At 31.7% G+C, this 27,414-nt stretch overlaps 2 protein-coding genes across 3 annotated transcripts in view; both read left to right on the top strand.

Annotated features, from left to right (window-relative positions):
• The window catches only part of LOC143237377 (eukaryotic translation initiation factor 2-alpha kinase 1-like), a 41,962-nt gene extending 29,115 nt beyond the window's left edge, over positions 1–12,847 (top strand). For both annotated transcript variants that reach the window (XM_076476562.1, XM_076476561.1), the window contains exons 12-17: positions 974–1,073; positions 2,935–3,041; positions 7,972–8,178; positions 8,701–8,838; positions 10,713–10,805; positions 11,746–12,847. The gene's annotated coding sequence lies outside the window, so the exon portion shown is untranslated. The remainder of the gene's footprint in view (positions 1–973; positions 1,074–2,934; positions 3,042–7,971; positions 8,179–8,700; positions 8,839–10,712; positions 10,806–11,745) is intronic.
• LOC143236463 (eukaryotic translation initiation factor 2-alpha kinase 1-like) lies at positions 989–11,889 on the top strand. Its single transcript, XM_076474743.1, has 6 exons — positions 989–1,073; positions 2,935–3,041; positions 7,972–8,178; positions 8,701–8,838; positions 10,713–10,805; positions 11,746–11,889. Exons 1-6 carry the CDS (start codon positions 989–991, stop codon positions 11,887–11,889), a joined length of 774 nt encoding a protein of 257 aa, XP_076330858.1.
• Positions 12,848–27,414: the final 14,567 nt, after the last annotated feature.

Below are 27,414 nucleotides of genomic sequence, written 5' to 3'. Positions count from 1 at the left end.
TGGAATAGAGTATGGGAACCCCTTTTCACTTTTCAATTTCTAGCTGCTGGAGAGGTGGGCCACGGAGAACACTTAATGCTTAGAATCAATGACTGGGGCTAGAATATAGAATACTAATATGTGTGTGTGGATTAATCTTGCATAATTCAGTGCTCTCCTCTGACAGACACACTGTTCTGTAGAATCTGTTCAGTTGAGTTGAAGTGCACACTTACTATACCATAACAATATCTATATGTGACTAACATTTCCTTTTACAGTAGATTCTGTTCAGGTGAACACACACAGTAAAGGACCTTTTAGTTCATCTTCATACAGTATATATTTATATCAATCCATCCACCATTTCAATATAACATTTTAACTAAACTATTCAAACAGTTTGGCTATGTTTCTCAGTAAGTCTGCTAGAGTTTTGCATGCCACTAACCTTGAGGCAACTCCCATTTAATTTCAGGTGATTTTATGTGAATTGTACTACTTTATGATGATGTCATCATGTGATGAAAGCATAATTCCCTCCATGTGGTTGCACCCTTGCATCATTCTTTGAATAGGCAAGTAAGGAAATGTGCACCTGAAGTGAGGTGGATGATGGGAATGTGTAAAGATAAATCTATCAGAAATACATTTTCAGGCAAAATGCCAAAATAAGTGGGTTAGAGAGTTAACTACTAAATCTTATTCTCTAAAGAACAGAGAACCAATGTCTAAACCTGATTAGATAAAAAAAAATGTGTCTGTCTACATATGTCTGAAATAAATAAGTTTGTTAAATGTATATTTTCTCTAAAAGGGGCTAGCAAAGCATTACATTGAGTAACAAAATTTACAAAACTAAGGAACAAGTCACAAACCTGGGACTTTTTTTTTTTTAAATACTAATTACAGTTTATTTTTATGATGTTTTGTTCTGCCTCTTTGTTTGTGTAAAAGTGGAGTTAATGATCTTTTAAAAATATTTTAATTACAGAAGCTACAATCCATTATGTACATACAGATGGAACTGTGTGGAGAGAGCCTTAAGGATTGGTTGAATAAGAGAAATGAATCTGAACCTCGAACAGGATCAGGTAGTAATAAATTGTTTTTAGATTTACTCCAACTGTACAGGTTTTACTAATAATATACAGTTAAGTACATATCAGTAATGGTATTTTGAGAATTACAACAAAAACCAATATTCAGGTATGGTGTCTATTTTTAGGTTTACAGTGAATACACAAATAAAGTTTACATGTATTTGTGAACAAAACAAAACATGAAAAAGTTATCTTTCCACCTCCATTTTCCTTTTTTGCCAAACAAATATAAAATTTGCTTTTATGGAAAGCACCTACAAGGAAAATAAGTAAATTTATTCTTTATCATCAGATGTATACGTAATTTTGTGTAGAGCTGAGAAACTGTAACTTTGTTGTCAGATAAGAGTTGTTTCTTAATTTTGTTTTTACTCCAAAATTTGTAAAACAAAAAAAAATATGGAAGTCAACTATAAAACTTTCTGAAGAATGACTAAATTAGTTTATTTATATTTAGTAGCTGAATGATGTCCAAGTATTTAGTAATGCTTACAGAGCATAGTACAATTCTGATATTACATTGGCTTACAATGATACAGAATAAAATATTTGGGTCATATTTATGATAATTTTAGACCTAGATGGTGGAATAAAGTATGTTAACTTTGCATAATTAGCATTAACTTCTGCATTACAGCTGATGTTTGGTTTTAGGTGTTGCATATGCACCTATATATGAAGTGGTTGTATCAGTAACTTGTGGCTTGCCAACGCGTTAGATTTCTTGAAGTAAACAAAGGATTTTAATCTGAAATTTACAACACATAGAAACAGTAGGTCAACAAATGTTCTATAATTTCATTTGATGTTCTTATGGCCCAGCATTGCCAGGTGGTTAGGGTGCTCAATTCATAATCTGAGGATAAAGGGTTTGAATCCCCATAACACCAAACATGCTGCTTGCCCTTTTAACCTTGGGGGCATTATAATGTGATGGACAATCCCATTATTCATTGATAAAAGAGTAGCTCAAAAGTTAACAGTGGGAGGTAATGACTTGCTAGCTCCCTTCCCCGTAGTGTTACACAGCTAAATTAGGGACAGCTAGTACAGGTAGCCCTCATGTAGCTTTGTGCAAGAGTAAAAAACAAACAAACAGCTGATGTTCTTTTTGTTCTGGGCAATGTTTGTGTTAAATTACACATGTTTTAAGAAGTGACAAAGTCATTTATAAAAAGACATGGGTAAGTTCAGTTAGCTTTAGTAGGTATTGGATTAAGGTGGCATAACTTCTTATTGATTGGCTATATTGTGAAATTTAATGTATTCAAACAATTCAGTATAAATTATTTTATATTGAGAAATAAAGTATATTTACTGGATACAAATTGATCATGGACAAGAATATTGTTGGCAAAACCATGATACAACACTTATTGGAAGTAATATGATGCTGTTTTGAATGTTTAAGCCGTTAGTTACAAACGGATCTTTTCCAGGTTTTATTATGTTTATGTGATATGTAACCAGAAGTTGTAATTGTTATAATCAGTAAAATAATGAATCAAAAGAGTTCTATAAATTTATATCAAACAAAACAAAACTGATATATTTAACTTACTGTTTTTCAAAACTGTCTCAAAACAAAGTTTTGGAAATTTCACAACCTAAAGATTATTTATAAATACAAAATTGTAAGTATTTGAAAGCAAAAACTAAATAGTATTTAGAAAGTTTGTACTGTTTTTCGTGCAATTAAGAAATCCTGTTGTGAGAAGTTAAATATTGTGATACTGGTGACATTTATCTTGTTCACAAAAAGTAAAAATGTGCTCAATATATTTTTGTTATTTGTTTTATTTATTTTTTAACAGACAACTCAAAAATCATTAAAGTTTTTTATTTTTTGCAGAAGTTTTTCTTAAGGTAGATGAGGATACAGTTTTGAAACTTTTCCAGCAGATATTGAAAGGCACAGCATATATTCATTCCAAAGGTCTTATTCATAGAGACTTAAAGGTAATGTTGGTTTAATATTATCTGCATTAATGATGAAATTAAACTAGTTAATCTAAATATTAATTTAAGTTAGAGATTTCTATGTACCGGCATTGAAGACACACCCACAATTTTATTAGCTAAATTTTGAAAATAAAAGATAAACATAAAAATAAGGTTGCAGCACTTCCACCAATCTTACCAAGATGTCTCATGGATTGTTTAGTGACTTGCAGTACATAAATCCTCTTGCCCACTTTGCATTTTTTGTGAGCTATATGCTTATCATATTTATCTTTGAAAGTGTATACCTTGTATTACTGCTAGAATACCTGTATTATTATCAGTAATAACATTATTCTAAGCCTATTCTAGGAGTTCCTTTTTTGTAGAAGCCATAATACGGGCCTTGTTAAAATAAAAAAAAATTGATTAAACTGAACCTGTTACATAAAACTTCTGTTGAAAACAGTTCTGTGTTTGAAATTGTTACACAACAACTGAACAGAATGGTCTGAATTGAACCAAAACAAACTTATGATATTTTGCAAATGGCTGCTGTTACCGGTTGGTGTTTCTGCAATTTACTTTTTATATGATCTTGTAATGTTGCCTTAATATCAGGATCGTTTTGTGGTGAGTGAAGATGTCATTATTTGAGGGAAAACAGGCACATTAGACCATTGACTGGTTTACTTTAGCTAACTGCGGAAGCACCAATGAATTTTGTGATCATGTATGGTTATTTTGTTTGTTTATTTATTTGTTGTTTAATACTAAGTAAATTACATATTTCATTCTGGGTCATATAGAGGGGCTTGTATTACTATCTAGTATCAAAATGTTTCCTCTATGCTTAAGTTTAGGCCTATGAGCAATGTAACCTTTGGCCTGGAAGATGCAGGGTAAATTTTTGAGACTTATTTTGGGGAAAACATAATGTCCTCAATGCCAAGAAATACGGTAAATACCAGATAGCTGTATTTGCTGGGCAATGCTCACTTAATTGCATTATTAAAATTATCAATTAACTCCATGATATTATACACGAACACTAATAAATGCATTAGTATATCAATGATTTCAAATAATTTGGCATTTTTATTTTATTTCGTTTTTCTTTTTTTTCCTGCTCTCTCTTAAAACAGCATCAGTCAGTCATTAGACCAATGTTATTTTATGGTAATATTGCATGTGAAAAAACGGTTACTGTATTTGATTAGATTTTAATATAATAAATTAATCACTCATATTTTATATGAAAGAGTTAACTCTTTGGGCTAGTTTTGTCAGAGAACATTAGTTTATTCCCTTTGTCTCGTATTGTCTCGGGTATCCTTTACTGTGAACAACAAAAGGTTTTGATATTTTTACATTCAAAATTTTACTAAACTACTTTTGTTTGTTATACCAATTAGTATAGCATGAAATTTTAACTAATCATATTTTAATAGTATACAAGTTTTATGCACTTGATTCTACAAGCAATATTTTTAAAAAATCCTTAATTTTCTCTAGGTATCTTCTATATTTTATCCACTACCCCTAAAATAACTATGAAAATAAAAGTAAATTACACACTATAAAATCATCATTGCTCAGACAAACTATAATTTTTATATACTTTGTTTTTGTTTGGTTATAGGTCTATCAAATAGAAAATCATATCCCTCCTGCCACACCCACCTGTTACATTATCCCTGTCAAGATTTGTAAATATTTCTCGCTTACCTTCAAGTACATATTACCTATAATCAACATAAAGTGATGGTTTGCATCAACACACAAAGTTATGAACAAATAAGTGTCAATTTCATTTATAATACACAGTTCATTCCCAGAGAAAACTTAATAATTAGCTTGAGTGACTTTACAATGGTTCTTGTTGCATAGTTAGAGAGCCAGAAAAATTTTGAGAGTTGGGGAAATTGTCGACTTTTTTGCATGTTATTAGTCTATGTTCTTTGATGTATTATTTAATTAAATAAACAGTTACTTGGTGCATTACTACCATTAGTATAAAAAACAGTGTTAAGTTTCATCAACAACTGACTGAAGAAAAGATTGGATTAATACTTTTTTGTCCATGTTTATTCTTTCTTTATTATTATAAAAGTAACTAAAATATAAAAATAAGGATCTTCTTAGGTTAGTTTAAGTAAATAATAATAATAATAAAATTTTCAATGTATTTTTATGACCTTCAATCTAATTATATTTCAATTTAAGTATCAGTATTCTTGCTAATTATTGTGTAATTCAGTTGTTCATTTAATTTATTATCTTAATTAATATTGTTTTTAGTTTTACTGTATTAGTACCTTTTTGGTACCTGACCCTATAGCTAAGCAGTAACATGTATTATTGTAATTTATCTCAGATTTTACATAGATCAGTTTGGGTTTTTTAAATAAAGTTTTAAAAATGGTTTAAGATATAACTTAGATATTTGTCTAAAAACAATAGTTATAATTGAATGATATACTGAGAAAAATAAAGTTAGTTACTTAATTTAGATTTTAAAGTACCTTAATGAATGAGTATTTACTGCATAAAACATTTAATCTCATTGTTTTGAAAGAAACCCAACTAGAAAAAATATAATAGGCTAGCTGGTAACTATATCAAATTAAGGAGTATGCCTACATGTTGAGAGGAACTAACATGAATATAACAGCACACACATGCACACATACATGTAAAAGTACTAAAGTAACTAAAGTCAGGGTAAATGTATGACAATACATGAAGCAGAACACTGTTATTGATATCATTCTGTGAATAAAACTTTTTTTTCTATAGTTTAATCTATTACTGTAGTTGTATTATAAAAATGATTTTTCATGGTTAACTCAGTACATAGATACAAGTCTAACTTAAGTCTTTTAATCTGGTTGAATGTTGAGATATTGAATTTATGGCTAAACATGTCACTAACAACAAAGGTGCCCAACAGAATACACAGTTTTATCAAATCCTTAAAAGTATATTTAATGAACTATACTAGTTATAAGGTTAAATTCTTCTTTTTCTCTCAGATAGCTTGCATAAGTAAAAGCTTATGATAATAGGTTTTGTTGTGTCAATTATGCACTTTATTTTTGTTTCATATACTATTAAGATTCACTTGAACTTTTCATGTGGTTGTGCGAATATTGCATTTCATAAGCTGATGAAATTTTGTCTGAAAGGGAATTTTTTATGTAGACACCTAATCTTATCTGGTTGAAGAGATTTATAGAATGTTCAAAATGTAAAAATTACTGATCAATTTTTCATTTACTTTTCCATTTCTTTAATATTAAATTGTTTAATATATGTATACATATTATAACCATAAATGTTTAAGCCATAAACAAAACACATTAAAATTAAACAAAATATGCTGCATATTTTTAAAAAGATTCTAGGGTACAAGCTACAACGTGGAATTATAAAATGTATCCTACATTTTGGAGGTGAATGCAGAACTAAGATTCACATTATGGTGGGGATACACCATCTATCAGTCATAACATCCAATTCACTATTCTCATATAAGAAGATTAGAAATTAGGAGAGCAAGATGTGAGTGCTCAAGCCCACAATGTCCCACATTTGTATTGCCCTTCACTGCCTGCAGACAGTTGGGAAGGTGACTGCTCTCCCAAGTTAAAATAGAATAAGAAAAAGATAAAAAATAAGAAAATAAGGTACTACTTTTATTACTATGTTTAGTGCATATATTAGTTTGTTATAACTTAAAAAAACAAGCCAAAACAAAAATAAACAAAAAATGCTGCACTAATTGAAAAGATCCCAGAGTACAAGCTATAGTTTGGGATTATAAAATGTACAATAGGTTTGGGAGATGACTGCACAAGTAGGACCCACATTGCGATGAGGGTACACTGTCTACCAGTCTTGTATAAGAAATAAAAGAATAGCAGTGAATTAGAAGAGTGAGATGTGGGTGCTTGAGTCTACATGTATATCACCCTTCACTGCCTGCAGACAGTTACTCTCCCAGTTACTTTTTCTTTTTTTTTCCTTCTTTACTCACCCAAATAAAGAAGAAAGAATAAGGAAATAAAGTACTACCATTCAGGGGTAAGGAATTTGAAAACTTGCATCTTGAAGTTAGCATTTCAGCCTCCAATATGGTAGAAAGGCATGAATTGAAAGCACAAGTGAACTATACCCAAATGGTAGTACCTTATTTCCTTTTATTTCTTCTTTACTTGGGAAAGCAGTCACCTTCCCACAACTGCAGACAGTAAAGGGTGTTATAGGTGTGGGACATCATAGACTTGGGCACCCACATCTTGCTCTCCTAATTTCTATATCTGTTGCTACTCTTTTATTTCTTATGTGAGATTGATAAATGGAGGCTAAGACTAATAGACGGTGTATCTCGGCTGCAGTGTGGGTCCTACTTCCACAGTCACCTCCTAAACTTAAGGTACGTTATATAATCTTACATTATAGCTTGTACCCTGGGATATTTTCAATTAATGCAACGTTTTTTGTTTATTTTTTTGGCTTGTTTATTAAGTTACACAAAACACACATAAATAGTGAGAGGTTTTGATTTGCTGTTTTAATGCAGTCCTTCCTTGTGATTTTGCTTATTTAACTTCATTAAAATGTATTCATTTTCACAAAAATATGAAGAAGTTTTAAATTATTTTTTACAGTAGTGTTACTGAACACTGCAGTATACTTGATTGGTTATTTTATGTTCCTTCCTAGTTGATCATCAGTAAACTTCAGAGAATGTGACTCTACAAGTTATGATTTGTTCCCTATGGTGGGTGTAATTTATAGATTCATTGTGGTTATAAATAGTCATTTTATAAATTATAGCATATATACAAATTCTCGTCATAAAATTTAAATAAAACATAGAAATATGAAAATTAATGTATTTCCTTTTTTTTTAAGTTTTCAAATCAATATGATTATTTTGTAGCCCCAGAATATATTGTTTGAAATTGGAAACAACTCCAGAGTTAAAATAGGAGACTTTGGATTAGCCACCATGGTTTCAGCTGATCGTGACAGTTTTGACCATCATGTTCAGGTGGATTTTGATAATCATTCCACTCACACAAAAGGTGTCGGGACAAGTCTGTACTCTGCACCTGAACAACAGGAAAGGTCTAGCTATAACTTTAAGGTTAGTAACTTTGTATACTTTAATATAAATTGCATACAAGGTATGGAAGAATAGTTTATTTTTCTTTCTTAAACTAAAACCTTTTAATTTTTTTTTTCTTTATTATTCATTTGAATTAAACCTGATTTTTAAAAACAAATTAAAACCCTTTCCTACACTAATAATGGGATGAGTGCCCTCTGTACTCTAACTACTCTATCCTGTTTAGAATATTATGCATCACTATTTCCCACTCAGAATTATAAATTTAATCCACTCCTACTCAAAATACTGGGTTTGAACTTTTCTTTCAACCAGAAGTAATGGTAATGTAAAGTCCATGAAAGTATATGTTTTTTGTCTTTACTTTTAGATCTTAAGATCATAAAATTTGATAAAATGTAATAAAATATGTAGAAATATTTTTTATTTTTTTAACTTTTTCTATCTGATTTTAAAAGTAATATAATTGTTCTGTAACTATGAAAATATTTTTTGAATTAGGCTAAGAACAAAATTTTAAATTGTATTTTTATCATACAGGCTGATATATTCAGTTCAGGAGCAATCTTTTTGGAGCTTTTACACCCTTTTGGTACAGAAATGGAAAGAGTAAGTTGTCTAAAAGCACTTCAAACTGAAATGCTTCCAAAGGTAATGGAAGAGAAATGGCCAGAATTGGTAAGTATAGTATGATGAAAAAGTGACTTACTCTGTTGTTGCAAAATTTTATGAATTTCTATGCAGAGATTTTACATTTCAGACTATAAATAAAAATTTCCAATGCACGCACATGTTATATATATATATATATATATATAGAGAGAGAGAGAGAGAGAGCTCTCCCATTGAAAAACTGTATTGAACATGTGCAAAGGAAGTAAGCAACTAAAAAGGTATGAAATATCTTAAAAGTGTTAACATGTAGGAGTTCGTAAGGAAATTGTAATAGAAGTAATAGCTTTAAGTTTGCTGATTCTCATTGCTCTAAAACTGCTATATATGGAGTCAATTGAGAACTGAAGATAAAAATAAAGTTGTTTACAGTATTATAGCATGACTTAAAAATCTTTATCTCATGGTGATTTAATGATATTAAACTTAATATTGAAGGCTTACAATTTTGGGTTTGATCTCCATTGTGGACACAGCAGATAATCCATTGTGTAGCTTCATGGAAACAAAAAATCATTATAATACTAAAGTATCTTATGTAGCTGACTGACTTGAAATGAAAAATTAGTGTTCATCAGATCTCCCCTTTTATACTTTGATCTTCCAGACATATATTTAGGTTTTTATTTAATCATTTCTTTGCCAAGAGGAGAAATGCTTTCTGACTCTATTATATTTCTATATTTTGTTTGTAGGTTATGGAAACATATTTAAAAGGGGTGTTTGTTTTGTTGTTTGAATAAACAACATTGAAAGTGGTACAAAATTGCATTTTTAATGAATTCTTTAACAAGTACTGAATTAAACACTAAGTTTAATAAAAGAACAAGCCTTAAATTTATTTGATTATAACATGTTACTCTGCAATGCTGTATATTTGGAACAGTTGTTACATTTTGGTGCTTGAAAACTGTTTAACAGCTCTGTGTAAAAAAGGCTTGTTCCAGTTGAATAAATAAATTTAATTGCTAGAAGAATGCCAAAAGAACATTTTTCTACACAATCTACAAAATTCCAGTTTGAAATCTGATTAGCAACAAGTGCAAGTTAGTAAAGCAGGAAATTGAATATCCATACAGGTCTCCAGAGAAGTTAGAATCCCTGGATTCCTATCAATTCCCTTAGTGGTACAGCAGTATGTTCATGGACTTATAGTGGTAAAAACCAGGTTTTTATATTGTGATGGGCAGAATACATATAGCCCATTGCATAGCTTTGTGCTTAATTTCAAACAAAGCTCCCATCAAAGTTAATTTTGTTCTTGTAATTAGAATATAACAGTCATACTACAGTAGTTAAAATGCAATTCTACAAAAAGAGTCTCTTGTTCTGCTTTTGTAAATGAATATTAGTGAAATAGAGGCTTAAGGAACAATAATAAAGACATTGTCAACCTTCAATAAAGTTATTATTGACATTTTATTGACTAAGAAGTGAGCTAAAAATATATAAAATATAAAATCTGTTTTGAGTACATGAAATGTTGCCTATGTGATATTTTGTATGTTTTGCAAAATATGTGTAATGAGTGTACATGAAAATTACTGTAATGCAATCCAGGAGTTAATTTAAGGGCATTATACATTTATAATTTGTATGTCAACTCAGGTTTAATTTTCTAATAGACTGTAAGATAAACATTTTTTCCTAAGAAAATATTTGTTTTAAACTGTGTTTAATATGCATGATATAGAAAAATTTAAATATTTTATCTTTGTTGTGTATATAGAATATACAAGATCAAACTAACTGTAACCAGTAGTTTTTCTCTCTGTATGTACATTCAATCTACAGAAGTTTTTTTTTGTCATCAATAGAAACAATGTCATTAAAATCTAAAGTACAAGTTATTTTGGACACGGTTATTTTTATATTCACAGACACAAGTTCTAAAAAGATTGATTTTAACAAATCCAAATCAAAGACCTACAGCTGTAGAAGCACTTAATTCTCTGTGTGTTAACAAGAATGAGGTAAGACTACTTATGCAAACCAGAATAAATAAACCTTCTGATCTCAAATATGTGCTTAATGTATTTTACTAAGTGCACTTAACTGTTAAGCAATAAAATATATAGTTATTAATATCACTGTCAGAAACTACCAATGAAACCTTTTTAAAAATGGTAAGATTTTATCACACTTTTCGACGTGATTTTTTTAACTAACCTTTTCTCTACCTTCTTGTTTTTTTCACTATCCTGAATATTTGTTTGGAAAAATAATTTTAATGAAAAGGAAATTTTTAAAAGTTAATGATAAAACAACTGTGTATGTAGTTGTAGGTTAATTTTTATTCCAAGGTGTGTACACTATAACATGGCTCTTCAGACTATAGTAATTTTTCTTATTTAACTTTATTACCTAAATCATTCAACTACATTTGTTTCTTAGCCAAGTAATATACAGTTATTATCATTTGATTTTATTTCTTTGTTTTAAAATTTAATAACAATAATTGTTTGAAAATTAACCAAAACAATGTATATATCTGACTTCATACAATAACAGGTTGGTGATAAACATATTGGTTGAACATAGAAAAAGAAAATTGACTTTTCTAAAAAATTTGTCTTTTTTTTGTTTGAATGAAATTCTAGGAGAATGAGTATGAACGTTCTTTTATTAAAAGTTCAGTAGTGTATCTTTTTACGAAAGAAACTCAGTTCTGACAACCTTTCTCATTTTGTAAAATAAAACTTGTTTATCATTTACAATTTTTTGTTTTGCACTTCTTGAATGACAAAATAGTTCTGACAACTGTCTGAAAAAGTAATAGTTACATTCAGCTGTATGTAGTAGCCTTTCATTAAATCATTAATTATAATTGATTTTATGTAAGTTCACATTATTTTGGATATGCAACCTTTTTGTTTTAGATGTTTGTTATCTGATGATCTTTTCTAATTTTAGATCATCAAGGAGTTGCAGAAGGTAAATAAAGATCAGTTGTGTACCATTGAAGAAAAAGAAAAGACGATAATGAAGCTGTATGATGAGCTAGAAAATAAAAATCGGGAACTGAGACTACTACATAATCAGGAGCAACATTGTTAATTGGAATTTAAATATAGAGAATGTTCAGTGTTCAAAAAACTATTGTGGTAAAATGATGTAAAATTATGCTAACAGTTTAGGAATCAATCAGATAGCAACTGCTGTACAGATGGATTGACATTCAAACCTGTTACAGGCAATATTTTACCTTTTTTTGGAGGAATTTTAACATCGTGATAAGACGTTTTAAGTTTACTGGCAGTAAGAGCCAGAGTTTTTTCAGTTCAAGGTGTATATGTGTGAGGACTTTTGTGATATTTATCTAGTCTGATGACATTGGTTAAAAATATATTTTAATTTAATGTCCTTTTTATAACTGAATTGTGAGGATGATTTTTATTGTGCCAAGTTAACTCATTATGCAAAGAGAAAAGTTTGTATCAAACTTATTACATTGTTTTATCCCCCCCCTTAAAATATGATTTCAACCAATGATTTTTATTAGTAGTTTTTAAAGATGTCTCTTAACCAAACAGATTTGAGCTGACTTTTGTGGAATCTGGGAACAGTATTTATTGAATATTTATATATCTGTCGCTTCATAATTATTTACTACTTGAAGATCTTTATAATGCATAATAATCATTTAGTATGTATATTAGGCTAAAATAAAGGATGTCTGTTTAAATGCAAGTAGTTAAAGTGCCATGAGCATCACATCGAAATACTTAATTTCTGTCTTGAATTGCTAATGTTAAATAACTGCAATGTTAGTTTTTTTTTTTTTTATAATTAACTTATTTGCAATTATTAGTTACTTTATTAAAGTAGCAAATATTTCTGTAGTGTTTTTGTATGTATGTATCTAACCTAAGCTCTTAGGACAGTTAATAATTTAGTGTTGTGATACAAATGTTTCTCCATATACAAAGTGAATGAAACCTTTAGTACTTATGTCCTTACTAAATCTTTTTTTTAGCAGAAATAAAAAAGCATGACGATTGCATAATATCCATTACAGGTGAATGTTACTTTACTTTTATTATGTGGTATTTTCAATCATAAACTTGTCTTATGTAAGTTTGAAGTTTAGTATTACATTTGATACACCAGTGGTTTGCATGATAAACATGTAAAATATCTGTTTTTACAAACATCTTACCCACACTGTGATGTAATAATCTAATGTTTTCCCTCACTTTTTGTTTTAGAACTTTTAGAAGGGAATTGGTAACTGTTTAACTCATGTGTTAGATCAGAGACTTCAAAATTAGGGTATACCACTCCATAACCTAAAACTTCTAATCAAAAGGGGAGAAACAGTCAGTATCACGTGCCAAATACTTAGTTGCTCTAAACTACAAAATAAAAATATTATGGAATACCAATGTGTATTACAACATATTAAAACCAATTGTGACTAATCAGTTTAACCGTATGGTTACTTTGAGAAACGTTGAAAACATGCTTGTCTTCATTCTTGGACCTTCGCTGTGATTAGTCGTTTTAGCACGTTTTCTGTCAGGTTGCTTCCCTTACATCATTCTGAATACAAATATTCCATATTAAAAAAATGTCTTACCAAAACCTTTATCATGTATATACTAAATCTGAACAAAAGTAATATGATTAAATTATATTTTTTCGGTCATGGTGTTGACCATAAATGATTTGTTTTTGTGACAAATAATTTATTCGTCCAAAGGTAACAAACGTATTAGTTATCAGTGTTACCTCCCCCTAGCGTCATATGTTTTATTTGACCAAAGTAAAATGTGATTATAATTTAAATGTAAAGACTAAAAGTAAGAAGCGTTTTGTTATTAAAGTAAGACTAAAACAATTTCAGTGCCTTGCCTTTGTTCAGTTTGCTCTATCTTTGGAAAATCACATAATCGTGTAATGCTATTTTTAAGTGTTTGAGGTAATGAAGACAGTTGTTTAGATTAGAATATGTCAGATAAAAAGGTAGGCTTATTTCCCGTTAAAACGTAAATAACTGGAGAAACACTAACAAATTTTACGGGGTGTACATTCATGCAGGAAGTCGCATTTCAATGATAAAATTTTTTACCGTAACAGAAACTGATTTCAAAGAAAACATTCATACAAACGTGTGGTAACGGAGATATATACATGGTGTTCGGAAAGTCACTGTGCACTTGTATATTTATTAACAGACATGTTTCCATATAGAATACAGGAGGTAAATATGAATGATAATTATAAACAATGTTGAAAGCGATCCCCGTTTGCATCAATACAGGCTTGGATCCTTCTTATTTTGTTTCTAAACACCGCTATCAGATGCTGGCTTGAAATAGGCTGAATGAATGCTGATTACAAAACTGCAGTGACTTTCCGAACACCCTGTATCAATCAAGTGTTCCACGAACGTAATCTCACAAACAGATGCAGAGTGGAAAAGAAATAATGACTTTTGATATTTTAATAAGAGCACTGAAAGTATTCACTTAAAAACAACTTGATTTACGATAAAATTGGTATGGGGTGGGAGGGGGTTAAAACTTTTATATAAATGATTCATACTGGATCAAAATGTCCCCTGACTGTAGTAATTTGTTTTCCTATATATTATATTACAGTCAGAAGACATTTTGATCCAGGAAGAACCATTTATATGAAAGTTATTTAACGCGCAAAACGAATATTACAGTAAGACTGGATTACGGTTATTTTAAAGTGACTGTATTGTAACATATACATTACTGCATATTCTCTTGAATTATTCAGTAAATGTAATGAGAAGGCCTGTGTATGTAACGATAACGAATTATGGATTTCTTCAATAACATTAATTGAAGGCTTTGTTCACTAATAGGCCTCTCCTCACAAACAATCTTCAACAGAAATTTCTGTCTCCTGGTGGTTCAGTGATTATTCTTAGTGCTATAATAACGCTAACAGTCGGATTGGGTTTCTATATCTGCAATGGTCAAATAACGTCTAGTCTATTCTGTAGTTTCGTGTTTAAGAACAATTGACATCTCCATATTAAAATACGCCTAACTTTCTTACAGACGTACTTACATAATTTCCTTGGTAATTAATCGATAACACTGATTAACTTACTAAGCTGATTTATCATTCAATGAAAGATATTCACGAAAACAACAGTTATATTCTAGATGATTCGGAGTATAACAGTAAATGTTTATTTTTATAGAAACTAGACAAATTACTTTTCCCCGCTATCCATCGAGTAATTAAATATTCTCTGCAAGGATTAAAAATATGTTATTCACTTATTCTACATTTAGAGTATGCTGCCCGAAAATAATATTGTTCTAGTACATCCATTATTACTGTATGTTTCAGGGCGATTTGTTACTGTACATTTTTTTTTATATATTAAAGGGTACACAATTTTCACGAGACCTGGCGTAGACCATTGGTCACTATGTTGGACTATGAGTTAGAAGACCCACGGTTTAAATTTCATAGCCATACACCTGGTTGTTAAGGGGCTGTACTTGCAATCTACAGTTCGTTGATTCAAATCCCCGTGAGGCTGTTACAATGTTACGGTTATTCCCACGATTCATTAGTAAAACCGTAAACCATAAATTTGTGGTGTGTGGTATTGACTAGTTGCTTTTTGTCTACTCTATTACTGATAAATTATTGGCGGTTAGCGTAGATAGCCCTCGCGAAATTTAAGCCAAATTTGTTGTCATAAAAATATGCTACATACTTTGAATCCTTGGGCGCGTTTTAAAATTGTCAAATCCCACTATTCGATTAGAGTAGCCCCAGTTTGATAAGGGATGTGTTGTTGAATAGTTGCTTTCCTTCTATTTAGTTCAAGCTATCAGGATGCATACCCAAAAATTCTTAATTTTAAAAATTTGAGAGCGCAAGCATGTGTCGAAGAGATGAATAAGAATATTATAAGGTTTTTCATTCAATCCGATTGACTTTAGCTTCCAAAGGAATGCTGATAAAACATTCTGAATGTATTTAAAAGTGATCTTATTACAATTTAGGGAAAACAAATAAAATGGAAGGTCTTTGAATAACTTTGGCGAAATTCGAAACAAAGCAAGCAAAATTTGTATTATTAGGTACTATACCTTTCCCTGTCTAACAAAATCTAGACCGACACAAGCGTTTAGGTTTGTTTGTTTTTGAATTTCTCGCAAGGCTACACGAGGACTGTCTCTCGCTGGCCGTCCCTAATCCAACAGTATAAAACTAGTCATCATCACCCATCGCCAACTCTTGGGCTACTCTTTTACCATCAAATAGGAGAGGGGGGATTTGACCGTCACATTATAACACTCCCACGGTTGAAAGGGCGAGCATGTTTGGTGTAATGGGGATTCGAACTCGCGACGCTCGGATTACGAGTCAAGTGCCTTAACCACCTGGTTACGCCAGGCCCGAGCAATTAACACTCTCATCATCCTAGCTAGATCTGAAAGAAAAGGTAACATGTATTATATCCAGCTGGAAACGTAATCAGCGTTATATACTTTCGCAATAAAAAAAATATCGTTATGTGTATGTGTGTGTATAAATAAAACTTTACGAAGGTAGTGGTATATTCACGAGTGTAGAAACGCAAAAAAATTCTAACGTTCTCTATCATCGATGTAACTGAGTGTGTATTTTCTTATAGCAAAGCCACATCGAGCTATCTGCTAAGCCCCCCGAGAGGAATCGAACCCTTGATTTAAGCGTTGTAAATCCATGGACTTATCGCTCTACTGGCGGGCTGCCATGTAACTGAACTCCGAAGAGTTGTTATAACTTTCGAAATATTACTCAGTTGATAGTAACGCTGGTACGTGTTAACTTATCATTGTTTAATTGATATTACTACTACTATGTTATATATACATAAATTATCAATGTAAACATATTTTCGCTAATCTGTACTGATTGTATTAAAATTCAACGAAACATTGTCACCAGTGATAACTTACCGTTCATATTATTTCTTGAGGCAGTTAAATTACAGTAGGAAAACAACAATTAAAAAACACACGTTTCTAACATAAATGCCAACATCTTAAAAACGTATTTTTGTTGAAACATTCCCATATAGTTATTTTGTTGGCTTCACGGGAATTGGGTGTGTGTGTTTGGGTATTTATTTCGTTGGCTTCACGGAAATAGCTTCAATACATGTGTGCCATTTCTCGTACAGGTTTACTGAATTTGATATAGATTTTCTAAAAATCCACCTCTACTGTCCGATAAGTTTCATGGTGTCGATTGGTGGACATTGATGTAGAAATAAGAGTTCCTTAAGTAATGAAATATCAGAAAGTGGATGTAGAAAGAACACTTACAGAAACTCACTTGAACATACTAGACAACTTCTGTAGTTTCACAGTTATCACAAGTAGAAAATTTACGTCACAGACAAACAGTCGTAAATTGTTCTATAGTACAGATTTTATTTGATGTATTTAGCTTACTTTTTCTTATGCTAATGACAAATTATAAGTGTTATTTTTGAGGCATTATGTTAAGAGAAGGTACGTTATTTGCTTTTGGACAAGGGGTCAGTTCCTCCCCAGACGTTTTAGGATATTATATTGTCATATGTAAAATGATCCTAATTTTATTACAAACGAATAAATCATTACACTACAGAAAATGTTATATGTATGCTGACACAACTTTGCCTTCCAGAATATGTTCTGAAATGACACCACTTATTAAGAGCCTAGACAGCTTGATCAAAAATATTTATAACCATCACTTGAAGATGTGTACACGTGTTTGTTTCATACACACTGAGCGTAGATGACGAGAGTATTATAATCCTACCCTGTGTCCTTTAGTACTCTGAAACGGTAGTAGTGGCCGATAAATCGAAAACTATGCGTCATTTATAGTTTGGATGGTAACTTTTAATGAAAGTGGTTTCTAATTGTTATTTTTCTTACAATCCCTCATACCTTCAAAAGCTAAACGTTGGAAACACGTTACTAAAGCAATATATATGTAACACTATCGAAGGCGAGTTTGAGATATAATATTGAGGTCCGGAATAAAAACTGTTCATCAAGCATACTTCCACAGGTCTCTATACCAGGGAAGAACGCCGAACACCCAGGAAAAACAAACAACATTTCGTGGACTTGGTGCTCATAACAATCGGTACCAGATCAGTATAAGAATACATACGAACATTATTCATTCATTTAAATTTTGTAGTTTGTGAAATACTTTCTCAACCGTATTATTATTTCAAATGAGCAGGATTCAAGCAGTGTGTTTTTAATTATATGTATCATCAAAGTAAGAAAACTCTTTCAAACTGTGCAATTTCCGTGATATTTGTGTTTCCTGAAAGGAAATTTTTATTTTTATTATTGTTATCAACACAATAATGTTTTCTGATATTTACAAAACATATATTGCATACTCTGTTTAGTTTTAAAGATGGGAAGGTCATAGTTTTCAAAGTACACAGTGCTCCTAAACACACACACTGCAATAGCATAGCAACAGCGTTGAAGACACTAAAGTGTTCGTACAGTTACGTCTTTAACTTTTCCACATCCAGTGGGCGTCTTTCAGATGCTGAGAAAGCACCTACATAAATCCTGACTATTTCAACAACTTTAAATTCACCGATATTTTGTCATTTTGCAGTAATATTTTAATGCAAATTGTTTGTTCGTTGTTAAACGTACAACTATCCAGTGAGCGACCTGATGTTTAGCGTTTTAATCTCATAAGCTTGTCGTTGATGCATCATAGTTTCGCAGTTTCCAAAGATTTAGTTTTAATGTTGAAAGTTCTCTTTTTGCTCAGATCCCAGGTATCTCACCTGTATAGGTCACACCTATCAAATATTCACTGACATTAACTTCTAAGAGCAAAAAAACTAAAATAAATATATATATATATATATTTCCGAAAATAAACATATCAAAAATGTCAAAGTACGTGATAGTGGATCACCAAAATTTAAAACAATAGTTTTAGTCACTTTTAGATGGTTTAAAAGTGTATGCAACCAACAACCGCGAGTTATTCTGGGAGACATAACAGTTTATTCCTTGTATTGTATTCCATAACGGTAATTCTTGTGAAAGCAAACTGATAATTTCACGAATCATAGTTTGATACCACACCTTGTTTACACACTTAACTTATAGAAGTGATTTTTATCTAATTCTAAAAAATAGTATGATAAAATCATGGGCATACTGAGCATAAATAGTTTGGTTTGTTTTGAATTTCGCGCAAAACTACACGAGAGCTATCTGTGCTAGCTGTTCCTAATTTTGCAGTGTAAGGCTAAAAGGAAGATAGTTAGTCATCACCACACACCGCCAACTCTTGGACTACTCTTTTACCAACGAATAATGGGATTAACCGCCACATTATAACGCCCCCACGACTGAAAGGGTGAGCATGTTTGGTGTAACATATTTCCTTCAAATTCCCGCTTAGCCGACTTACTTGTCGTCTTTCTTTATTAGCTGATAAAACAAGAACACATCACATTTTTAAAATATCAATTTGAAACATCAAAATTACACCATTACGTTTTTCATTACACTTTTCTTGAACACCCGTTAACATTTTGACGATCTGTGAAACTAAAGCATCGAAATCCAATAAATAATGTTTCTCTCTATTAAAACGTTTTATAAAGTCATATTTCAAAAAATATAATAAATAATAACGGAATTAAAATTTGATTTGTCTTATTAGAGGAATTTTCTTTGTTTGCTTAGAATTAATCACAAAGTAGGCGATCTGTGCTCTGCTGACCACGCCAATCAAAACCCAGTTTCTAGCGGCATGACTCCGCAGATCTGCCGCTGTGCCACTAGGTGGCTAATAGAGTTTGTATGTTTTTGGATTTCGCGCAAAGCTACACGAGGGCTATTTGCGCAAGCCGTCCCTAATTTAGCAGTGTAAGACCAGAGGGAAGGCAGCTAGTCATAACCATCCACCGCCAACTTTTGGGCTACTATTTTACCAACGAATAGTTAGATTGACCGTCACATTATATTGCCCCCACGGCTAAAAGGGCGAGCATGTTTGGTGCGACGGGGATTCGAACCCGCGATCTTCAGATTACGAGTCGATTTCCTTAACCCACCTGACCATGCCGAGTCAGTAGGCTAATAGAGAAACACAAATGAACAAGCAATGGTAAAAAGTTACACACATTTTTCTTAACGTCTTCATGTGTTGAAGGGATACTCATTCTAAACTCAATACTCGATCTACATTGGCTTGTTATCAAGAGTGTGTACATAACCGTTTTTCCTGGATAACCACAGATTATGTGCTATAACTTTTTACTGCAACCCATCTCTGTTTTAGTGAAGAATGGGAGTTTGACTCTCTGAGTATGTACACTTTTTCTTCTAAGAAGTCCATTACTATAATTACATAAGTTGGTGTCCTTTTTATATACATTGCGGTTCCTCTTATTTGATGCCAGAAATTATAATTGTAAATAAAATAATTAATAATATCTACTATTGTATTGCTTCAATTAAAAGTTCTTCCGTAATTCTAGGATGCAGAAGCTGTGGATAACGTTAATAAAGTAATTAACATGTAGTAATGTGAACTTCATGTTCACTTTTAGTATACAAAGACACTATTTCTAGTGTAATTAAATTGGTTTTATTACCAATTTCACGGAGAAAGTTAAAAATTAAATTATCTCTTACATAACTATTAATTTTGATAACACAGATTCAACAACTCAAAAGAACCAATCTGACTCTGATGCCCTGCAGCAATAGATCTTCTTGGGCAACACTTAGATTCGACAGTTTGTATGTCATCGTTATTTAAATTACAACGTATGTGAATAATGTCTTGGAATGTAATTTTTGGTATCGCGTTTGTTTGTTTGTTTGTAATTAGGCACAAAGTAACATAATGGAATTTCGGTGGTCTGCCCACCACGGGTGTCGAAATCCAGTTTCTAGTGTTGTAAGTCTGAAGACATGCCGTTGTGCCACTGCAGCATTTAGTATAACATTAAGTACAAATGAAACACAAACGAACTTGACAGGGGTTTAGTTTAGAGAGAGAGAAGTCTGGAGAATTCTCTCCCCAACAGGGGTGGTCCCGATCATGGAAAATTATTTACTTTTACGTGGAAGTTTTTTTGTAATTTGATTTAACTTTTTTAAGGTGATGAAGTGAGGTGGGGCAGTATGAAAATAACGGGTGAGAAAGGAGAGCGAGACAAAGGCGGCACACGGGAAGAAGGCCAAGCCAGAGCCCGTAGTCCGAACAGCCGACGAGACGAAACGTTTGTTTGTTTGTTTGTTTTAAATTTCGCACAAAGCTACTCGAGGGCTATCTGTGCTAGCCGTCCCTAATTTAGCAGTGTAAGACTAGAGGGAAGGCAGCTAGTCATCACCACCCACCGCCAACTCTTGGGCTACTCTTTTACCAACGAATAGTGGGATTGACCGTCACATTATACACCCCCACGGCTGGGAGGGCGAGCATGTTTAGCGCGACGCGGGCGCGAACCCGCGACCCTCAGATTACGAGTCGCACGCCTTACGCGCTTGACCATGCCAGGCCGAGACGAAACGAGTCATCAACTCAAACGGCACGATTCGGGACCGGGAAAGAAGAACTTTACCTTGGCTGGGATCTAAAGTTCCAATGCCTGAGATTTAGATGTGGGGAAACGGGAATGCCCCGAGAAAACCCACTTTCACAGGACAGGCGGCGAATGTTTTACCTGTCCTGTGCTCGGATCTGAAAAGAAATACATATAAACATAAACATATATTAACCTTATTTGTTGTTACGTATTTTTTTAGTGGTTTGTAATTGTTGAAATATATTATATGATGAAAGGTATTTTGTAGGATCGCTGGCTAATTTACATAATGACGCAATTAGTTTGTTTCTATGTTCTGTTTTTAAATAATATTTGTATGATATTTCTGTGAACCTGTTTCTAAGGGTGGGTAGGTTACTGATTTAGTGTACATAGTTGACAGGTGTGTATGTTGGTAGTCGGTTTGCTGCTCTTAGTATTTTATTTTTTTGTATTTGGATCTTGTGTTGTGAGTTGTTAGACATATTGTATGTGATTTGACATCCACATTCCATTAAAGGACGGATGTAAGCCTTGTATGTTTGAATTATGGTTTCTGGTAAGCAGTTTAAGTGTTTGCTATTTATGGTCAGCAAATGTGAAATGCGTTTTTTGATGGATAAATATATGTTGTTAACATTTTTTTTTCATGTTAATCTGGAGTCGAAAGTAATGCCAAGCAATGTGATGTGCTTGCTCGTGTTAATAAGCGAGTTGCCGAATGAGATGCTTACTTTTTATAGAGTTTTTCTGTGTCTCTTTAATTTCCTGTAAAAAGTGATTGCTTGCGTTTTTGTTGGATTTAAAACCACTCTCCACTTGTTGTTCCAGCTCGAGACAGTATTTCGTGTTTCCTGAACGCGAGACATGGCCATTAACGGGTTTCTAGAAATACTCAATATAACAATGTCGTCTGCGTATTGTGAATTGTAAGTTAGACTAGGAAAAGGTATATTACTAACGAAAATAATGCAAAGGAGTCGCGATAGGACGGATCCTTGGGACACTCCTGCAGTAATTTGTAAATATTTTGATAAGGTTTTGTTGACTCTTACTTGAGCTGTTCTATCTGTTAGGAAGTTTGATATCCATGTAATAATAGTTTGATTTACTTTCACGTTAGTTAATGTATATTTAATGGCGTTATGCCAAACACTGTCAAATGCTTTTTTAACATCTAAAAATACACCTATGATTACCTAATTGCTATTGGATGCTTTGTAAACTGATTCAGTGAGTCATGTGAGGTGATCTATTGTTTGTCTGTTTTTTCTGGAAGTGTTTTGAGATTCGGAGAGGATGTTATTTGTTTTGCAGAAATGAAGGAGGCGATTTGATATTATTTACTCCATCAGTTTACTAAGACAACAGACTGATGGGACGGAAGTTGTCAGGATTTGTCTTGTTTGTTTGTTTTTTAGGTATAGTGGTGATGATAGCTTTTTTTCCAAGTGTCGGGGTAATAACCTGTTGTTAATGAGAGATTTGTGACGTTTGTGAGATGTTGTAATAGGAGATTGAAGCCTTTTTTGAGAATAATATTTGGTATTTGATTGTATCCAGGGGAAGTGTTTTTCAATTTTTTGATGTTAATTTTGAGTTCAGCGGTGGTGATTTTTCTATTAATTGAATTGGAACGGGTGTTTGAATGTTACCGGGAAACTGTGGTGTGAATGAAGATTGATTTGTAAGTATCTAGTCGTTAACATGTTTTTGGTGTTGTGTGTCAAAGTCAGGAGAGTTTAGGTCGCTAATGTAGGATTCGTAATAGTCATAAAGTACAACTAAATTAGAATTAATATAATATCTACTTGCAAGTTATTACGTTGTTTCTCGTGATTTTTGAGTGAAGTACTTGACGTTTGCTAAGACGTATTTATCATGATTATTGTTCTCAAGTTTCATACAAGTTTTATTCGTTCTTAAATATTCTATAACTATTGTATAATAATGCTTATTTGACATTAATACAATTTCGTTTTTTTTATCATCCTCTTAAAATTTTTTTTTTTTGTTGGAACCCACCTTACCTATTATTTCTGGTGTTACTACAATGTTTATATTCTGTTGAAATCAAAAGTAGGTGTTTGTTTCTTTGCATTTTATCAATACTGATACCAGTTGTTGGTGTAAAAGTTGATTTACTTTTTAAAATTATAAATAGTAAAATAAATAAATTTTAATGGAAAGTATAGATATTTGGTTATTCATAGAATTGGTATAAGAAGTATCCAAAACAAAACAAAAGCTGCAATAAAAAGTAGAAGAACACGGTAAGTGATACTTTGGTTTAAGGTGTGATTCTGTATAAGGAAATGTAAGTTTGCTAGACAAAGTAGGGATTGAAAATTGTTTTAAATCTAACCATCTAGTACCATTTGTTCGTGTACATTTATTTGGTTTTGGATACTTTTTGTAGCAGTGCTACGAATAAGCAACAATCCTTACTTTCTGTTAAAAGTTTGATTTTTTTCCTATTTATTTCGTTAGTTTGTAGACGCCCGTGGAATATACACAATATCTATAAACTTTCACTCTAGCCATGTACCTGATGGTTATACCTCTTACAAGAATTACAATTATTTGGCTTACAGATAAGCATATAAAGTTGCCAAAGTAGGGATTAAATTTTATAAAATTGTGATTGTGGTTTTAATTCTTGTTTCACTATTTCTTGTAGCATGATCCATACCTCATCCTAAAATTAATAATTTTAATAATTTTTATTTGTTTATTTTTGTATATTATACCTTTATAAAGTATATACTTTGCCTTTAGAAACTGTCGTGTGTCTATCTATCAACATCTTGCGCCATCTTTTGGGCTGAATTGGGTTTAAAAAAGATATTAAAGTACGTCCATTATATGTTTACCATTAATTAAAAAATCTGTATATATATATATATATATTTATTAGAACATGAAAAGCGGATACCCACAGAACAGTCAAGTAAACTAGAGAAATCTAGCGATAGTCTAGGCGCTAACCACGCTTACGTAAGTTGGTAGTAAACGAAAAAGTCGATGTTTTATAAATTTTTAAATTGTTACACTGGAAATTTTAATGATATTTTTAGCGTATTTTATTATATATGCAAATAATATATCGTAACCAATACTTTGAATGGTCAGTTTTTCGTATATTAAATTCATTAGGGTTATTTCTCGGCATGTGAGTTATTTGGAAACTTTGTCGATTCTTATTATTAACACGATAAATATCTTGATTATGAGTTTGCCATATTATCTTGCCATAATAAAACTTTTGAGTATGATTTGTGCAATAAAATAATTCATTTCTTCGGTTATTTGTAACGTTTTCCTCTTTAAGAGCTTGTCAGCAAATTACAGCTTTCATGTATGATTGAAGACCAACCTTTAATCTATCAGTAAATAGTCAAACACTATTTACGAATTCATAGTTTGTTTTCTTCTGTATGTTTTGTCTTTACCTATAACTGGAATAAATTTCAAGATCTGATATATATATATTGTTGGATTTAAGATTAAGGAAAGCTGAAAGAACAAATAGGAAAAGACTGATTAAAGAGTCCAGCAGCCTTGGAGGTACTGAATCTTCTGAATGAAAGTGTCGTGAGGTCAAAACGTTTAGTGTAACTTCGTTACTGTTTTCGGACCTAAACGTAGAGAGGAGGGGTTTCCTAGTTGTCTAGGTTGCAGACTAATTTTTTTCAATTTAGTATATAAGTTTTTTTTTTTTTTGATAGACTGAACAGAAAGAATAGATTTTTACCACATTGGTTGTTTGTTTCTTTTGAAATTTAGTGCAACGTTGTTTGAGAACCACTTGCACTCGTCGTATCTAATTTTGAAATGACAGGCTAGAAGGAATGCAGCTGGTCAACATTACCTACCGCCAACTCTTGGGCTACTCTTTACCAACGAATATTGAGGATTGATTGTGACACTAGACCGAGCATGTTCTGGGAACTAATTCGTTCCTGCGACCCTCATATCGCGAGTCGAGTGTCCTTGTCCCCATGCTATGTCAGGTTCACGGTGTGTCATTTACATAACCTAGGATTATTAATATTTTCGAATCAAAAATAAAACTCCAGTGTTTAGAGCATTATCCTAATGAAAATGACATTTACAACAATCATAACACTTGGAGAGAAGATCTAAATCAAACTGGTCATCGAAAAGTCAAAATCTGATGTCATAGTTTGTGTATTTTGTGTTGTTCATTCTACTTAGTTTTCAATAATTATTATTGGTTATGTATTTATTGTTTGTGTTGTTCATTCTACTTAGTTTTCAATAATTATTATTGGTTATGTATTTATTGTTTGCCTGTGAAGTAGCATCACGATAAAGAAATAACAAATGTACATGATTTAGAACAGAACTATAGTAAAGTTACAATATACCCGGGCTCATCATGCGCTGTTGTTTGTACGCTTGACTCGTCGTCTTAATCCATACATGTTCACCTTTTCAGCCATTGAAGCGTTATAATCTGACAGCCAATCTCAAGAGTTTGCCGAAGGTATTAATGATTAGCTATCTTACCTCTAGTATTTCACGGGTAAATAAAGGTTGAATAGCATGGATACTCTCGCGTAGCTTCATACAAAAATCAAAAGTGAAAAACACACATGAATTTTTCACAGATGAGGTCACATTTTCGCTTAGAAGTGATTGAACTGGAATGATATAGGTTTATGAAAATATTTACGACATGCTTTTATTTAGTTGTTTGTTACTACATGATTTTGTTTAGTTATTAGTTACGACATGATTACCAATAAAAGTGTTAATGCCCCTGTCACCCGTTCTGAGATACATGATTTTGTTTAGTTGCTTGTTATGATATGATTATTGTTTAGTTGTTTGTTACGACATCATTTTGATTAGTTGTTTGTTAAAACACGATTTTGTTTAGTTGTTTGTCAAAACATGATTTTGTTTAGTTGTTTGTTAAAACATGATTATGTTTAGTTAATAGTTACGACAATAATATCAATAAAAGTGATAATACCCCTGTCACCCGTTCTGAGATCCATGATTTTAAGTTGCTTATTATGACATGATTTTTTTAGTTGTTTGTTACGACATTATTTTTCTTTAATTCTTTCTACCTCATGATTTTGTTTAGTTGTTTGTTACCACATGATTTTATTTAGTTGTTTCTTACGACATGACTTTCTTTTGTTGTTAGTTACGATACGATTTTGTTTAGTTATTAGTTACGACAAGCTTGACAATGAAAGTGCTAATACACCTACCAGCTTATCTGAGATACGTGATTTTATTTATTCGTTTGTTACGACATGATTTTGTTTAGTTATTAGTTGCAACATGATTATCAATAAAAGTATTAATGCCCCTATCAGCCGTTTTGAGATACATGATTTTGTTTAGTTGTTTGTTACGACACGACTTTGTTTAGTTGTTATTTACAACATGATTTTGTTTAGTTGTTTCTCCCAATTTGATTTTGTTTAGTTGTTAGATACGACATGATTTTGCTTCGTTATTAGTTATGATATGATTTTTAGTTGTTTGTTACGACATGATCTTGTTTCGTTGCTAGTTACGACATAAATCTGTTTAGTTATTTCTTACAACATAATTTTGTTCAGTTTTTGTTAGACGTAATTTTCTTTACTTGTTTGTTACGACATGATTTTGTTTAGATGTTTGTTACGATATGATTTTGTTTTGTTATTGGTTACTTCATGCATGTCAATAAAAGTGCTAATATCCCTACCAGTCGTTCTGAGATACATGATTCTCTTTAGTTGTTTGTTACGACATGATTTTGTTTAGTTGTTTTGTACATTATTTTGTCGAGTTGTTTGTTTAGTCATTATTTGTTTAGTTATTTGTTACAACGTGATTTTATTTAGTTGTTTGTTACCATATTATTTTGTTTACTTATTGGTTACTTCATGCTTGTCAATAAAAGTGCTAATATCCCTACAAGTCGTTCTGAGATACATAATTCTCTTTAGTTGTTTATTACGACATGATTTTATTTA

This window comes from Tachypleus tridentatus, chromosome 13, assembly GCF_004210375.1.
Source record: "Tachypleus tridentatus isolate NWPU-2018 chromosome 13, ASM421037v1, whole genome shotgun sequence".
In the NCBI taxonomy this organism is placed as follows: Eukaryota; Metazoa; Arthropoda; class Merostomata; order Xiphosura; family Limulidae; genus Tachypleus; species Tachypleus tridentatus.
The sequence above is the reverse complement of the archived record's forward strand: the minus strand, read 5'-3'. Positions and strand labels throughout refer to the sequence as shown.

What these genes read in the sequence shown, in the direction of transcription:
- LOC143236463 (XM_076474743.1), top strand. Translation starts at nt 989, where the DNA reads ATGTACATACAGATGGAACTGTGTGGAGAGAGCCTTAAGGATTGGTTG. An exon ending in AAGAGAAATGGCCAGAATTG is followed by an intron (nt 8,839 to 10,712) that starts GTAAGTATAGTA and finishes TTATATTCACAG; the next exon opens with ACACAAGTTCTAAAAAGATT. An exon ending in TGTGTGTTAACAAGAATGAG is followed by an intron (nt 10,806 to 11,745) that starts GTAAGACTACTT and finishes TTCTAATTTTAG; the next exon opens with ATCATCAAGGAGTTGCAGAA.